Source organism: Pristis pectinata, chromosome 9 (genome assembly GCF_009764475.1).
Source record: "Pristis pectinata isolate sPriPec2 chromosome 9, sPriPec2.1.pri, whole genome shotgun sequence".
NCBI lineage: Eukaryota > Metazoa > Chordata > Chondrichthyes > Rhinopristiformes > Pristidae > Pristis > Pristis pectinata.
Genome location: NC_067413.1, coordinates 72977929 through 72995479, shown reverse-complemented (window position 1 = coordinate 72995479; position 17551 = coordinate 72977929). Strand labels below are relative to the sequence as shown.

The 17551-nt window shown below is 37.6% G+C and overlaps 1 protein-coding gene across 7 annotated transcripts in view; it reads right to left on the bottom strand.

Moving 5' to 3' along the window:
* Positions 1–17551, bottom strand: part of LOC127574371 (regulator of G-protein signaling 20-like) — a 73458-nt gene that overhangs the window by 11201 nt on the left and 44706 nt on the right. For 5 of the 7 annotated variants that reach the window (XM_052023332.1, XM_052023330.1, XM_052023333.1 and 2 more), the window contains one exon: positions 4142–4228. In XM_052023332.1, the coding sequence (XP_051879292.1) occupies positions 4142–4228 (87 nt within the window). Of the gene's footprint in view, positions 1–4141; positions 4229–14200; positions 14260–17551 lie in introns of all 7 variants that reach the window. The other 2 variants (XM_052023335.1, XM_052023334.1) reach the window with 2 other exon arrangements.

Sequence of the window (17551 nt, the reverse complement as noted above, 5' to 3'; positions counted from 1 at the left end):
TTGAGTTAAAGTGTTTATACAGGAATTCAAATTTTACCACTAATGGAGAGGCAGATTAAGCAAATATATTGAGACACAGGAGATCCTGCAAATGCTGGAATCTGGGGCAACACACAAAAAATGGTGGAGGTACTCAGCAGGTCATGCAGCATTTATGGAGGGAAATAAACAGTTGATGTTTCAATTTGAGACCCTTCATCCCTTCAAGACTGTTTATTTCCCTCCATAGATGCTGCCTAACCTGCTGAGTTCCTCCACCATTTTGTTTGTGTTGTTAAGCAAATATATTGTGCATATTCTTAACATATTTAATGATAATTGGGAGGCAAATGCCCTTGTTGACCCAATCTCTATGCATGGTCCTGCCTGAAATCCAGATATCATTCCCTACAAGACAATATTCAGATGTGATGTACAGGAGAACATCATCTGAGAGTATCACCTTTGCTTATACAGTCCTTTTAATGGAGGAAAACATCTCAATGCACACCACAACATGTGAGCGCTTTGTACAGCTGTGAGCTTTTAGAGATACCCGATCAACCAACGAATCCTAAATTAAGATACCCAAATGCTTTGAGGATTTTCTGTTTGCGTTCCCTGAGAAATTAAAACAGAGGTATGAAAATGATCCCTTAGATGCTCATTTTCTCCAAGTATTCAGTGGGAAACATAAAAGCAATGTGTTCACATCAAGTATTAAAAATCCAAATATAGTTAATGCCCTCAATATTAGTGAAATAAAGCTCCTAGATAGATTAACAAGGATTTTAAAAAGTAAGTTCCCAGTCATTATCCTAAGGTATTCCTACAAAACACTGAATAGATTTTGTAGGCTGAGATTTTCATTTCAGTGCTCACCACATAAAACATGAACATATGAAACAGCATAAAAACCATTTTTAAAAAGAGTGAAAAAAACAGATCCAAATTAGTATATTGACAGATTGGTTATGAAAGACAACTGAAGTCTTATCTGTATGCTAACAAACTGGTTCATAGCTACATTTAAACAACCTAACCTTATATCTCCAGTAAAAAAAAATTCTAACCAGATTTCCAAAGATTATTGATTTATGGGAACATCTAGAAATGCAAGGAAACTTGGTGAAGAATGGGAACCTGGGTGAGAATAGGAAACCAGTGGTATTAGGAGTAGATAGAGGGCTTGTAGGTACAGAAGAGATTGGTTGCGAGTTGGAGCTGGGACAGGCGGTAGTGGTTGCATGACTGGGTGGGAGACCCAGTTTTCTTGCAGCAAATTCAATTCATTTGTTCTGTATTTTCCAGTCAATTAAGCAGAGTAATGCAAAGGCACTGCAGATATTAATTTCAGAGCATTTGTGTAAATTGACTTTGAAAGCATAAAACTTTATGCTCTTTGGCAGTGCCTACACTGCAGACATAAAGGAAGTGGAGAGTAGATATGCCAAGGGTAATCCCAGATTCATTAATGACTATTGGGTGTCAGGTTGGGTGCAGCAAGGGTGTACAAGGACATTACCTTCCCTGGTAGAAGAAGGAAGAAGTTTGCACCAACACCAAGACTGCACAGCTGGGGTGCTACTAAATGGCAGTATGAAGAGTCTGGAAGTACATTCAGGCATGGATATAACTGCAATGGGGATGCTCTCATTCAAATTAATCAGAGCACCAGAGTGGAGAAGAGCAAAAAGTTCATTTTACTGGATATGGGGTTATGGACTGTGTTTTGGCCTTTGTAGGGGTTTACAATTGACATATGCGGGTTGGGTCATGAAACTCCATTCTGGAAGTCTTAATGATCAGGGCTTGAGGAATAGGAAATTGGTGGGCGAGAAAGATCAGCAGGTTCGTGAGCTTGTGGGTATGGGGGTTAGTACTGTGGAGGAGGCAGGTACTTAAGTAATTTAAAGGAAACTTACCTGAGTCAGTTTCCCAGTCACAGGCTGGAATTTGCTCAGGAAAGTCCCCACTAAATCATGCTGCTGCAGTGCTAGCTTTATTCAGCTGAGAGTGTCCTTCTACGAGCATGTTTTGGAACCATACAGACTAATTTCTCCCAGCAAGACTCTAAATGAGCATGAATATCATTAAACATATCATCAGTGTAAGCATGATTCATGACAGAAAATGCCTGGGTAAGTTCCTGGAGAGGCGCAAATCGACTCGGAAACCATCACAACCATGTGCCACTTTAAAACAGATTTATTTTCATACACAAAGTGCTGAAAAAGAAACAGTGCCATGTGACTGAATTTCTAGGCACTTGTTCATCATTAAAACCATCTGGCCAGTATATATTCATGCCAAGATTTGGATTCCACAGAATTCTTTCCAAATTCCACAGAATACATTTGAGAGCGAAGTGAGAAAGTAAAAGAAAATTAGCTCTCTATTTATCATTCCACACTACAGTCTTATTTTATGTTGACTTTCCACACAAGCCTCTTCATCAACCTTTGTTCAGGAGGTAGCTAATAAACTTGGGTTAAAGTAAAACTAATTATCCTGGACCATTATGATCAGAATGCTATTTAAATCTTCAAAATACTTGAAACACACAATGTAAAATGATAATTGAATCATTCTCTCTTCTTCTGCTCAATACAAGGAATGTAGATTACTTACCTCATCAAAATATTTCAAAATTTCAATATCCTGAATACAGTAACCCATTTATCTAGTGCTTTATTTGTATTGGTTATTTAGTGATGTCCTGGAAACAGCAGTTTCCCCAGAGCATCAATAAAATAAACTTGTGTATATGAATACAAGTTTTATTGAGGAAGTTGGTGAAAAGTAAATACATTTTATCAAAGTAAATAAGTTAGTCCATAGTAAATAAATCAGTAGGTTTGACTGAGCTAAAATTTTTTAACAAAAGATGTTTATATGAGATTTTACTGAGATAATATTTTACCAATGATTTGAGATAAGATTTTATTCCCTCCTTTTATTGAAAACTTTCACTAATTAAAAATCAGAGATTTTTCAAACCAACAAAATTTCAGACTGAATATTAACTTCTATTTGTGTCTGGCAATAGCTGGTAACTGATTTCCTGCTCAGTAAGCATTTTGGTTGGTCTTTCACAATGGTAAGGGAAACTAGGCAAGGTGAATTTTTGCCTCAGTACTCAAATACATACATGGAAAGGTAATATGAATTGCTTGTTACTTTTTGCGGCTTATAATAATGATCATTATTATGACTAACCACAGTTCAGCCAGATTTAGGAGGTATAGCAAATGTGGACAATGAAAGGTTCTATAACAATTGCCTATTATTAAACCCTTCTCTCCTACCTAACCTTCCCCTTCCCCACCATCCACCCACTCCCACCCCACATTTTGTACAACTTTCCTTTCCTTTGAGATCAATGTTAACATTTGGTGATGACAGAAAATGGCCAATATAGTCAAGCCAGGTGTTTTGGGAGTGCTTCTTTATCCCGCAACATTGTAAGTTAAAATTGACCATAGTTCACACCACTGCCTCACCTGGTTTAAGATATAACAATAATGACCTCATCTCTGAGTTCTGCAATAAAAAGCCTGACTGCTGCTGATTGTAGCTAGTTGGAAAGCTTAACAAAATAATATAATGTATGATCAGCAGGATGTTGCTAGTACTAAAACAAACTGAGTAGACATCTTTGTTGCTCTGAGCTTTGTTGTTTGACAGAAGTATTGCAGTAGAACATTCAGTTAACTTTGGTGTTACTAAGGGAGAAGGGTTGTGCCATAACAGAGAGCCAGGAAAAAGTCTGAAAATGAAGTTTTGATAAAAAAGACCTACACAAACTATTAACCTCTTTATCTTTTCATGATGCTGTATTATTCTACATATTAAGTTCACATTACAGAAGGACTGGAATAGCTTTTCTCTTTACCTTTTTCTCAAAGCCAATGGAGAGGAATATCAGATGAGATATGCACAAACTGATCAATCCTCTACCGCCTGTTTTCTGCCAGGACCAAAGTTAAACCCTACTCACTGCTTTCAATTACAACTCCCGCTTCAGCAACAAAATCTCAGTTAAAGTGGTAACAATCATAAAGAATTTTCTGTCTGGTATTTACACTCATTCAGAAATCCTGAGCAGAGAATAATAGCAAGAGTTTCAATGCAAGTAGACATTGGTTAAGGAATAATGTACCTTTCTTCACAGTTTGGCAGGCTTTCTCCTCTAGCTTCCTGAGACATTCTTCTTGCTCGTTCGTCATCTTCATTCCTAACAGTAAGACTGCAAGGTAGTAAATAAAATCATTTTATCTAGGTACAGAAGCAGATGGCAATGGTGTGTTATTCACAAAAGAAATTTAGACTGATCAGCAGTAATCTCTTTGATTACTGAAATTAAAGATAGGGAAGAATCTCCAACATGTTTTCTCCAGGCTTGAACAGTGGTTGTCAAAATCATTAACAGATATTGGCAATATTATCTGGCTTTGATAATAATACAAAAAGACTTAAATTACAATTCGTTATCACCTTCTGTAATAATACCAAGCTAGACAATTAAAAATATTTTTGTTATTTGTAATGTATACTCATTTCTCATGGCAAAGACAATTAGAAATAGATTAATATATCTCTCCTACTTGCCTGTCAAGTAATAGCCCTCCTTGTCTTCCATCTTTTTAATTCTTTGTGACCCATTCACTCACTCCTCCGTATAATGCTATGCCATGTATTTATTGTATATCCAACTCTTGTAATTCCTGTCTTTCTTTTTATGCAGGTTCTTTATCTGTCTATTTAAAATATATAGAATTGTAAAATATTCCATTTCCCGGCAACTCTCTTGCAAGTTAAATTCTTTTTTTTTGTTGTTGTTGATAGGTTTAAATTTGTGCCCCTCAGTTACTGACTCATCAGCCATCTTATTGGAAGCCAGACCTGGTATGTACAGCATTCTTAAGTTGTGGGACTTCCATCAAAAATTTCTTTTCAAAAACAAGTATGTAATTATTTTTCCTATGAAGCCAGGAGTGGGAATGTGGATATATGCAAAAACATACATAATATTCTAACTGCAGTTCAACCATTGATTACTATAAGTGGTAGTTATGTGATCATACAAGTTATATAAACTTGTATATATGGCAATGCAGAGTAATAAACCTTCAAATTTTCATGGAAGATTGATGATTTGCATAAACAGAAAACTGGTTGATTTGCCCTGGGATTTTTTTCAAGGTGACAGGACAACAGCATTTTTAGTACCTTGCTAATTGTCCAGTTCAACAACTATGTGCCTGTATTAGTTTGCTTTGGTGAAACAATGACATGAAAAATAGTTAGTATGGTTAATTGGAATTTGACACCAGTAAACGTTTCACTTTTTAGTTTCCTTTTTTTTTTACTTCTGCTATGTTTTCAAGAAACCTTTTCTAAAGCTGCTGATTTCACTCTGCAGTTCCTTCACAGAAACAAACTGGACTATTCACAAGACCAGGGTGTGCACAGGAAATTAAATTTGATTGCTTTTTGAGAGGAACTTTAAATAGATGCATATGGTACACATGTGCATGTATCCTTAATGTGCTTGCTGATTACTGGGAGGGAGCTGGGGCAAGGGTGGATGTTATCCCTGCTGATCCCTGGCTATGCATGGTTCTGCATAATGGATATTTATATTGGATATATATATATTTGTGGCAGTTTAACAAAGTTACTTCATCAAGTTTTTGTTTCATCAAGTACTTATAGCTGAATTGGTTTAATTTTGGTGAATTGATATTTTCTGCTCCATTCTGAAGTCCCACAATATTTTAACTCCTAATTTAAATGATTTCTTCTATTATTTTCTGCATTCTTTAAATTTTCCAACTTCCTAATCAATTACCAAGAAAGAGATCTGCCAATCTGCTCCCAGGACTTTTCCAATGCCATTATCACTAGAGATTGAAGAAGTCCATAAGCAAAAAAACCACAGTGGCCTATTTTCTATCACTTTGTTCAGTACCTGTTTACCCAGTGAAATCACTGCTTTCACATTTGTTACTTCACCAGCATTGTATAGTGATATACAGCATACCCTCGGAGATGCTTATGTAAAGAAATGCAGGGCAGAGTACTTCACGGCCTAATGAACAATAAACGAAGACTGATTAAGAGAAGGAAAAGAAAGAAGAGCAAAAGATCATGGACAAGCTCTTAAGAGGTGCAGAATAGCAGGGAGAGAGGTAATGTGGCATTTCAGAGGACAGAGGTGTAGTCATTGCAGAAAGAGTGCAAATTAAGGAATAGAGAGTGTCTCAGAGATCCAGTGGGGTAAAAAGATCATGGAACCTTATGAAGGTAAAATTCATAAAATAAATTCCTTCTACATACTCTCCTTCAAATCCAATATAACCTTGCACTACAACTCTTCACTGACCACGGGCTTTTCAATTCATGCCGAGACATTGGTCCACACCCAGTTTTTAGTGTTGTTAATTGGGAGTTACGTTTTACTCTAATACAAAATTGTGGATCACTACAAAAGACAATGAGTCTCAAGAGACTGCAGATGCTGTAATCTGGAGCAAGAAACAAACCGCTGGAGAAACTCAGTTGGTCAGGCGGCATCTGTGGAGGCAGAGAGATAGTTGATGTTTTGGGTTGAAACCCTGCACCGCAACTAAGAGATATTGAAATGAATTATGAAGGGTAAAAGTCACTTCCTTATGATCCAATTTCTGTCATTAAGTAATTAATGAGCATTTACTTGTTGGTGGTTTTATCATGTACAGGAAGTGCAAAGAGGAAATGACAGCGATGATACAGTGAATTATGGGAGGAAGCCCCCAATCTAATTTCCAAATAGCTGGCACTTCAACAGGAAATGGGCGTAAACACTTCAGAACATGCTCAAAATTGCTATTTATACAAAATACACATTTTTAAATATCTGTTCCAATTTCCAGGTTTCAATAATCACCATAGCAAAGTGTTATACAATGAACTTAAGTGGATGTAATTATTTTCATATTTCCTTATTACATAGAAAGAGCCATTTGGTCTATCAAGTCTATGCCAGCTCTCGGAGTGATTTCTTTTCTCTGACATTTCCCTCAGATGTTTATTAACTCCCACCCGATTCTCCTACCACCCAAACTACACTAGGGGTAATCTACGGTAGCCAATTAACCTACCAGCCAGAACATTGAGATGCTGGGAGGAAATGGAGCACCCAGGATAACCCACACAGTCACTGGGACAACATGCAAACTCCACACAGACAGTACTGGAAGTCAGGATCGAACCTGGGTCACTGGAGTGGCAAGGCAGTAGTACTACCTACTATGGCGCTCTATCACTCTCCACATGGATGTCATGTTTCTTAGAAATGTGTAGAAACATTAAAAATTTACCAAGCTGAATATCTTGCCGCTTTGTGCACAAATAAAACAAAATTGGCTTTGTGCACTGAGGCAGCTATTAACTAATATCAGTTACCAGGTGGCTTGTAGGTAGGATTCAATACAAAAGAAAACTCTGAGGCAAATAACATTTCTCTACAATGGGATATTTTTAAAAAATGTAGCCAAGCTCAAGTTTCTTTTCTACTTGCAGGTATCGATGCAGAAAGAGCTTGACCCACATTAAACCAGGTTGCAGACAGGGGGTCATCCGTACATTTGGAATCCACAGTACCAGCCTGCACTGAAAGCAGAGCAGTGGTCTAGAAGCAACAGATGTGAGGGGAACTAATTTGTAAGACCTGAGTAAAAAATTATTTTGCAGGACTATTGGGAAACAGAAGGGGAATGGGACTGACTGGATGGCCCTGCAGAGCACGGCATGCACCTGTGAAGCTAAGTGGTCTCTCAGCCACAAAGATTCAATAATTTCATGAGTCAGAATCAAGCAAATCAAGATGGAACAACTTTATACACACTATCGGTCCTAAAACCATCTAATCATTGACTAATCCATCTTGAATCTTCCCTTTGTGTGTGTCTTCTGCACACTATTGCCTTTTCTATTATTTATAAGAGTTGTTCCCTCAGGAGGTACAGACAAACTGGTGGATGGTTGCTCACTTTAAGTGTAAGTGGTTGCAAGACGTCAATGAAAACTTAACCATCAGCAATTTCGAAGCCTAGTGGCCAGTCTGCAGACTGCATTATCTCACGATTGGCGGCAGCAGTCTGGGCTTCCAAGTTGATGGGTGATGGCAAGGGTATGGCCAGAGTGGTACTGGTAGCAGCAAGATTGCTCTCATCTTGAGAAAGGCTAGCATGGAAGCACTGTACCTCCTCGACAGAGCACATCAACAATGAAGATAATCTGCTGGGGGGCAGATTCCTGGAGTGCCAGAACACCCTCAAAAGCCTCTTCCATCAATGGAATCCAGCGGCATAGTCACAGCAGACTGATCTTAGGTGGTGGTCAGAAATTCCAGTGCAGTATTATATTTTGAATTACCTCTGCAATGGAAACTGAGATTTCCTTCATCAGACTTTACTAGCGTTGCCTTTGTAACATTTGACATGGAGCTGGACACCACTTTCATGTTGGAAAGAATGGGTTTCAGGTTCCATGGAAATCCATATGTATATCTGAAGCTGGACACTCCTATGTCCTAACCATTTCATGTAGGCTTTCCAGGAAGATAGATAATACCCCAAGAATCTCTACCTGGACAAGCATTAGTCCCTGTGAACAAACTACCAAATAGATGTCATCATCATCCAAGTCCTCTGGAGCAGAAGTGGTGTGTGACTTGGCCTTCCAGCTAACTGGTGCATAAGCTATCCCTACCTTCCAGTTTGGTTGCTGGCCACTCATGTCTGGTGACTCAACACTTCCGTGTCCTGCCTCTAAATTACCCTCTGTACAAAGTGCCAAGTTCTGAGCAGATGGATGGGAGCGTCAGATGCAGAGCATGATGAGCATGGCATCATCTTCTTGAGTCTCTGGCAACTTGTCGGATGAGGGTGGTCTAAGTTGTATTTCTTGGCTCTTTAAAATGAGAATGACACAAGGCCATGATCATGGTGTAATTCAGTGGCAGGTAAGAGGGCATTGATAAACCATCTGAACCTTATGCCAAAGAGTGTGTAGGATGAGAAGGAAGCGGAATGTAAAAAAGAGGATTAGAAATGAACACGCCAACATCCTCAATGACCTTAGCCACAAGCTCTGTGACCACTAACCCATGATGGTGAACACCTTCTCTTCAATGCAACTTAACCAGTAAGGACCCTCTTCAGTTTGTTCCTCAAGCAGGTTGCATGTCACCTTCTGCAGGGAAAAGGGAAGAGTCTATGAGCGTGTTGCAATGTGTTCTTGTGATGTATCTGTCAGTTGAATAGTTGAAAAGATATGTAAAGTGTGAGATAGGTACATGAATGTTGGAGAAGTATGTAGTGGGGCATATGAATACTTAGTGAAGTGTTGATTGTTAGATGTATGCAGTGGATGTAGTGCAAGGAGTGTTGTGTAAGTGTAGTTTTGCATTGTTGGTGAGGGCTTTATTGCTGCTTAAATTGAGATGTGAGATCATTCAATTCCCTCTGATACTGGGACTACTATCTGGGGCCATTATGCTGGCCATGTGGCATATCCTCCAACCTGAAGTCTCCCTGTGCCCCTGAGCTTGCAGGACCCCTATATGGGAGTCCACATCTTCCAGCAAGATCTTCAGGGCTGAGTGGCTGGACCAGGATATTCACTGTCATGTTGGTCTTGCCATTCTTCCAAATGTTTCACCCCAAACTACACAATGACTTTGAGCAGAGGTTGCAGTAGGTGATTACCTCCCCTGGGTCAATTGGCACAAGTCAGTATCAGCTGGTATACTGCACAGTGCAATAATGTGGAAATGACTATGATTGACATCACTAAATCAGACACAACCTTACATGAAAATCCTATGCAAATGGCACAGTTAGAAACTAGCATTGGCTTCCTTTGCAATGCCATTTTTTGCACATGTTTCAATGTACAATGAACTTCTTATCACATTGATTTTTAGATGAAACGTAAGACCGAAACCTCAGATGGCCAATTTGGAAGATTCCACAGCAGTATTTCAGGAAGAGCAGGGAATTTGCCCAGTGTTGTGGCCAACATTCCAACTGGATCTCTATAAACAGATAATCTGGTCACAAATTTAAAGTACAATTTGTGGAAACTTGTTGTGTATAAATTAGCTACCTTATTTGCTTGTCCAATAACTAAAATTCAGTAAAACAAAATCACACTGATTATCAACACGCATTAAAACATCTGAGAACTTGAGAAGTTACTCTATAAATTTGTTCTTTCTTTCTTTACATTATTCTGTGGCTGTTTAGTTACATTCTCTTTGCAAAGTATTAACTTCATCCAGAAAATAAATAATCAATCAATTATAATGGAAAATGCATTTCAAATGTATTGGAAAATTATTACATCCATGTGAATTTTTATCCTGCATTTAATTTATAATTTGTCTGGAGGATCATCAAGTGTAGTTTTATAGTACACTAAATTTCTAACTATTCATTATGGTTACATACTCAGTATGTTGCCGTTATTAAGTGGTTATTGAGATAGATCATGTATTTTTCATTCATATTTGTCTGTGTTACACCATGGAGAGATGTCACCACAATGCTACGTTAACTATCAATGGCAGAACCTAAAACAAACCCATTTGGACTAACCTTAATATATTAATTAAACATTGTATTAAAGTGACATATGATATGGAATGGTTGATCCATTCTTTGGCTCCCCCTATGGAGTTTATATGAGTTTCCAGTTTTCTCATTGTACAGACACTACTATTTATGTAATAACCCTATTCTTTGGATCTTGGAATGTGCTATGACAGGAGTTGTTGCTACAGTTTTCATACTTTTATATTTTTGATGGGCTGTACCTGGGCGAATCTCTGGAATTCCAGAAAGAGGTAACTGACAGTGGATAATGAAAATACACTGGTTCTAATTTACTTAGATCTTCAAGTTCAGGGGATTATCTGAGAACATGATTAAAGCCCACAGTGCAATAGCTTGTGTGTATGCCTTACATACCCATTTCAGTTTGACTTGTTTTTACTGTTTATCTTTAGCAATGATGGTTTCCCAAATTCTTTTTGTTATTTATCTACCTCAATAACTAAAGAAGGCACCCAATGCACCTCTAGGGCCTGATTTTTAATTATTTTGATTCTATTTAAACTCTTTTGGAATGAAATTTGTAATTGTCAATAGCACAAAACCAGTGAGAAACAAAATATTCACAAAGCTGAAGCTATCTTCATTAGCTCCTGTCAGCTCCATTGTGCTTATGGCCTTGATTTGATCAACATCTAAGAAGTGCATTAACTGTGCTTCACCCTGCCCTTGGCTTCTTCCACACTATCCACTCCTATATCAAATGACTTCTTCCACCTCCACAGAATTGACTGCTGTCAACCCAATTTTCTCGTGTTTTCTTTTAACTGTGATCATGTTTTCATCATTTCAAGACCTGATTCCTAGACATAGGATCTCACCTTTTGTTTTGGCGTGCTAGAAGTATCATAGATAACATGAATTCCCAATTTGAATCCCCACAAAAGTTTTGAAATAATCATAATGTTGGTAGATACAGCAGTGTGGTGGTTTACACTTAGAATCAAGAGCTAGAACAGAACCCGTATGGCTTCCAATGGGATCAGGCTCAATTTATTGTAGCTGCACACTTGTCTGAGAAGGGCATTGGCCCTTAAAGCCACAGTCCTGTGGTGTCTCTGAAGATCCTTGTGTTGGCATCTTGCCCCGAGGTCTCCGAACGACCAGGCATGCCCAGTCATTGGATTAGTGGCATCTCCTGTAATAAACTGCTGCCAGCAGTGTAACCACTGAGACATCCATTGAACAAGTACATTAGCAGGTAAATGCTGAAAATGAGACACAGCTTTTAAGCTTGAACATACTCTATGGACTTCGGAAAGGCCTGAGTAGCTGCAGTCAGTTCTGCTGATGCCCAGTATCTGAGGTCAGATGTGTTTCCTTTTAAATGCAATAAAGTAGTGCATTGTACTCTGGTTGCATTGTGAGTGTTTAACAAATCGGTTGCACCCAAAAGTTCAATTTATGCTGACAAAGGAGGAATTGTGGAGTGCACAACTAGTGATGTCTTTAGATGTGCAACTGATAAGGGGAAAATATCAGACACACTAACACACATGGAGATGTCTGGGTAAATACCCAACCCAGGTTAATTGTAAACCACTGGGATGACAACTCTCATACCTCCTTCCTGCTCTTCTCAGCTCAAGCTTGCACAAGAATTCGCTTGGCTTGTACATCCATTTGCTTGCTCCATTCTTTTGACACTGGACATTTTCTCACTCACTGCTTTTATATTCCATCATTTTACTGTTCACATTTTGCAACTCATTGTTTTCTCTGGAACTCTATCTAGTCCCTGCCACCCTCTTTCCAGCAGTCTGACCCTTCTTAAAATGTTCCTTTCCAACTGCACCTTCAGGCCACTATTCGATTCTCTATATTTTTGCCTTTTTCCTTAAGCATGCTGTTTACCTTTCCTATTGTTCAAAACCATAAGCCCGGCTGAGGTATCCAACAGAATTTGGGAAGTGTTATATAAAATGTTGGGTATGCATTAACACTCTTAAATATGTCTCTTGTGCCTCTGGGAACTAACACACACTGTACTTGAAGGAAAATTGCCTTCTCTGACTCATTTGATATTTCAGCCAACTTTAGGTCTTCATAGATAACAATTTCTGACTAAAAAGGTAATGTTAAGCCTTAATGTATTAAAGCATTTTTATGTAGTTGTTCAATTGTATGGTTAACAAAGTATTTGTTTTATTGTTCTGAAGAAAATCTTGCAGGATATTCATATAATAGGTCCCAGCTTGAAGTATTATGTGTGTAGGTGATTTAACATCTTTCAGAGGTAAGTTTTCTGCAGCCCTTTTCTTCCTTGCATGCTGCTTAAAATCACATTTTTATATGTTAAATTAATATAGAGTGCTTGCATCCAGTTAATATGTTTAAAAACATTTGAAGTTAAATGGTTACTGTTAATATCTCCAGCAGAAATGTGTGGTGATTTGGGGTTGCAGCATTTCAAAGGAATATCTGGTCAATAAGGAAAAAGGTGTAATAAGTGCTTACTTGTGAAGGTGAAGCTAAACCTTATTGTAGCAGCAAGAAAGGAGACTTACTGAACTGAGAATAGTGACATAGTTCCAGAGAAGGTTCACCTTCTGCCATGACGATTAGGACAAACATTCATAACTAAGTGATGAGCTATGCAATTGTACAACTAGATGACAGTGAATTAACACTTTAGAGCATTGAAGTGTAAAGGGGTGTGTGGTGTTATTGCGAAAGATCCATAATTGGCTCAAGTAACAGACAAAAGGGAGAGGGAGGGATCCAAAATTTTGTGAATAGTTTTGTCCATACCCCACTCTTTCCAATGTTGTTGAAGGCAATAAGGGCGGGTCTCTGTTTCCTTGAAGAATGCTAATAGACACCAAGCGTTAGGCAGAGCTAGGCTGCACTTTAGAGTGTGATGATCTTCATCTTTCAAAATCTTTGGAGGCGGAAGATTCCATTGTGCAGGTAGAGATATTTTGCTGGTGCATTGAACACAAATGTTGCTTCAGGCAAATAGCATTTCAATAGTATACATCTTTTCCATGGAACACCGTCTTCTTATTCTCTATTTACAGCAAATCCTAAATCTAAAGTGGCAATCTTAACTAGCACTCATCCAGGCAATTTGGATTAGCTGAATCCAGATAAACAACAGAGTTCGATGGAAGTCAAGTAGGATATTTGCAGAAAGCACAGTGCTTGACTTGTACCATGGCAAATGGGGGAGGAAGGTACCAAGATGAATGGAGATATATTTGGATTGTCTGACGTTTACTCCTGTTTATATAGATGTCTTATTTATGTTATGTTGACTTTTCCTGTAACCTTACAAGCTACCCATCAGCATATATAGCAAAATTACCATATCTTGATGTTGCTTTAGCATTTATATTAATAAATAAATATATATTTAGAATAAATAATGCTGTGAATAGCAGAAATATTAATAATGATGTACTTACAACTTCATATTATTTATGTGTACTACTTTAAAGGTACAAGGTATACAAAAATATGTTCAGTTTTTAATTACAATTACTTTCTTTGGTGTAGCATTTAGTAATGAAATTTATGGGTATTATACTTAGATACATTTCTCCTCGAGTAATACTAACCTTTGAGATACTATGGTGGTTTGATTCCAATATATAGGGATCAAGCTGAACAGGAAAAACTGGAGAGAAAAGCAGAAAATTCTTTCTAAATTTACTACCACAGATCGGTTTGTTGGTTGAAATGTTGTTAAGATGTGATGTTTGGAAAGTAAAACTGTAAATGGCATCCAGTCATTGGAGTACAGTGCCATGCATAGAACTTATCAGAATTTGTTTAAGTATTTATTTTTTCCTTGGTGATTATTAGCTATCTTTTAGAAAATAGAAGCCACAAGCATTAATGATTCTTGCTATTTAACACCCACATGGGACTGAGCTATCAATCCTGCCAATTTCTTTTGAGATAATAATTACAAAGTTTCAGTTTTTTTTGTTACAATTTTGTGTAGTACCTTCATTCCTTTTACTCTCAATTTTGCTTCTTTTACACCAGACCTTATCCAGTTTATTCCCGGTCAGATATGCCCTATTTGCTTTATTCGCAGCAATCTCTCTTGCAATCAGTTGTCAGATATTAGTAACAAAATATAATATGCAGTATTTAACTGAAAACAATGTCCAACAAATTACAAATAAATATTATGGAACAGTATTAGAAAACAAGAAATAAGTAAGACCCTCTAACTACTGTGATGGAACTGCAATTATCTTTTCCATGTGCTTGCATTCCAAAACTGTAAGCCTTGATTTTTCACACTAATAGGTGTAAAGCAATTTCTTAGTTTGTTTTTACTTATTTAGACTGTAGCCATGAAAAATAAGTAAACATAAAGACATATTTTCTATTACTATAGTTAGCATGTATTTATAAATGAGTTAGCATAGATTGTACATTTACAACTGTGTGACTTTGTCCTCATTCCTCGAGCACAATAAGCAAGTTTGAGTTTTCACTCTATTTAATATTACAAATTTGCAAAACAAGGTGTAGGATTTTTCATTCATGCCACATAAGACAAGTAGAATGGGGAGCAGGGTTTCTTTAGGAAGCGTTCTAATGTTCCAAGCCTCTTCTAGGCTTTTACACTGGAAAGGATCATGGTCATAAAAAGATCTGCAAAAATCTGAGTTTGGAGGATCAGGAGATTAGAGACATATAGCATGGAAATGGACCATTTGGCCCACCACATCCATGCCAACCAGCACTAATCCCATCTCCCAGCACTTGGACCATATGCCTAAGCAATTCAAGTGCTCATCTAGAAATTTCTTAAATGGTCTCAGTAACCCTGCTTTAACCACTCTCTTGGGCAGTGCATTCCAGGTACTTACCACCCTTTGGGTGAAAAAGGTGCCCCTCATATTCCCACTGAATTTCTTTCCCCATATCCTAAATCTATGTCGTCATCCTGTTCTGTCTACCTCTGATATGGAGAAAAGTTTCCTGCAGTCTACCCTGTCTATACTTCTCATTAATACTCTCCTTACACACATTGACCCAGGAATGGAGGACATAATTAATATCATTCAGTTTCTTAATTCAGCATAAGAATCTTTCAGTGCAAACAATGTGGAGAAAAGTAATTTTATGCAGGTGCAAAAATTTCTAACAAGTTTTATATAATAAAAATAAATGTATGCAAAGCACAATGAAAGGTAAACCCCAAGGTAGAAATATGAAATGGAGCTTGTGAACAGCAGGATTTCCTGTTAATGGCTTGTGAAAGCTGACAGAACACTGTGATTAAAAAAGCAGAGAGCTTTCCACACACCACAGCGATGAGTAGAAAGCAGCTGGTAGTTGTGGTGGTGTTATGAAACATTAGTGTGTCTTCCTAGTTTGCAAGAAAGATGAGTTAGGCTGAATCAAATGAACAGCAGATGGATGTTGTTTTGTAACCTTTAATTGCATAGCATTACATAGAACTTACAATATGAACATGGCACAACTAGTCCATATTATTTACCTTCCACGCGAGCTGTGGACCTAAGCACATGAATGCTCTTTTCCTACTTTCCTCTATTTATGCATCCTTCAGCCAAACTTATAAAAATAATAATAGTGTATCTACTGGGCCTGAAATTCCAGTGTCATCCTGAATCAGTTCCTTTATATTGTTGCAAACTAAGCTGAGACCCTCACAAGGAGTTTCCAAAAGGCTTTGCCTTGGGCAGAGGCTTTGCCCACAAGTGATTGACAAGGAAATTGTGATAGGGGCAAAAGCTCCACGTCAGGACTTCCTACAACATGGGCCACTCAGAAGCCGGGAAGAACAATGTTGGCTAGTACATTAGGTATATCCCTTAATCTGGTGGAGGTGTAAATGCACTGAGATTGTATCCTCTGCTGAAAGAAGGTCACCCAGGATCACTTATCTAAACTGAAATTATCAGTTTATTACAAATGGAACCAAAGGGGCCAAAAATATTCTTTCTGAAAGGAAGAAACCAGTCACCAGAGCAGACCACACAGCATGTGTTGGACTTTTCAGCTTAGGTAGGCTGATAGGTAGTTGAGATAAACCTCAAATGATGACCAATGGAGATCATGGGTAGATATCACCCTGGTGAAATAGTTAAAGTTGATTTGCTTTGGGATTTTGAAGCCAAATACATTCAAATGTTATTGTCTAATTTGACTCACATATCTTATTACATGAGTATCCATTTCACATACCTCAATTAAGCAATTTTACAATTAAAGAGATAATTTTGTGAGGTAGATCTATTATAGTTTTCTACTTTAGTTTATATAAGCAGCCTTTTAAGCAGCTACATTGCTAACAAATCAAGTTATTCTAGGTTTAGAATGATGTGCTCTCTGTATAGTGATACAAATAATATATCTATTACTACTTCTGACCAATATGAAACATATTTTAATTATGCACATGAAATGCCAATTTATTTTCATTTGCCAGGAGTGATTTTTATTGAAATTTTCAGAAAATTAAGTTACAAAGCTGACATACATTTTAATTACACAGTGCTCGTGGGAAAATGCAATGACACCAGTAAGAAAAATGATGAAAATAATGAGACTTAAGACAAGCCTTCAGGACCTGAAACTTATGGTCCCAGGATGGTGAGAAAATTGCAAGTACATTAATTTTCCTAATTTTCCAAAGCCATCAAGATTCAGGTATTTTTACCTTGGTCTAGATGTTACAACTATCATTATTATTTAAGAAGGATGTGAGAAGAGAATCAAGTATATACTGGCAGGTTGGTTTCACATCAATCGTGGGGGTAGCACCAACTGAATTGGACTAAAACAATTGATCAAAGAAACTGCATGGATCTTTGAAAAGCTTGCAAAAGCCGACTAATTTAACTTTGCAATAGATCACAAGGATTGCATACAGGTGTGTGCCTATGAATGTTGTCTCCTCACAAGGGGTTAGTAAAAGA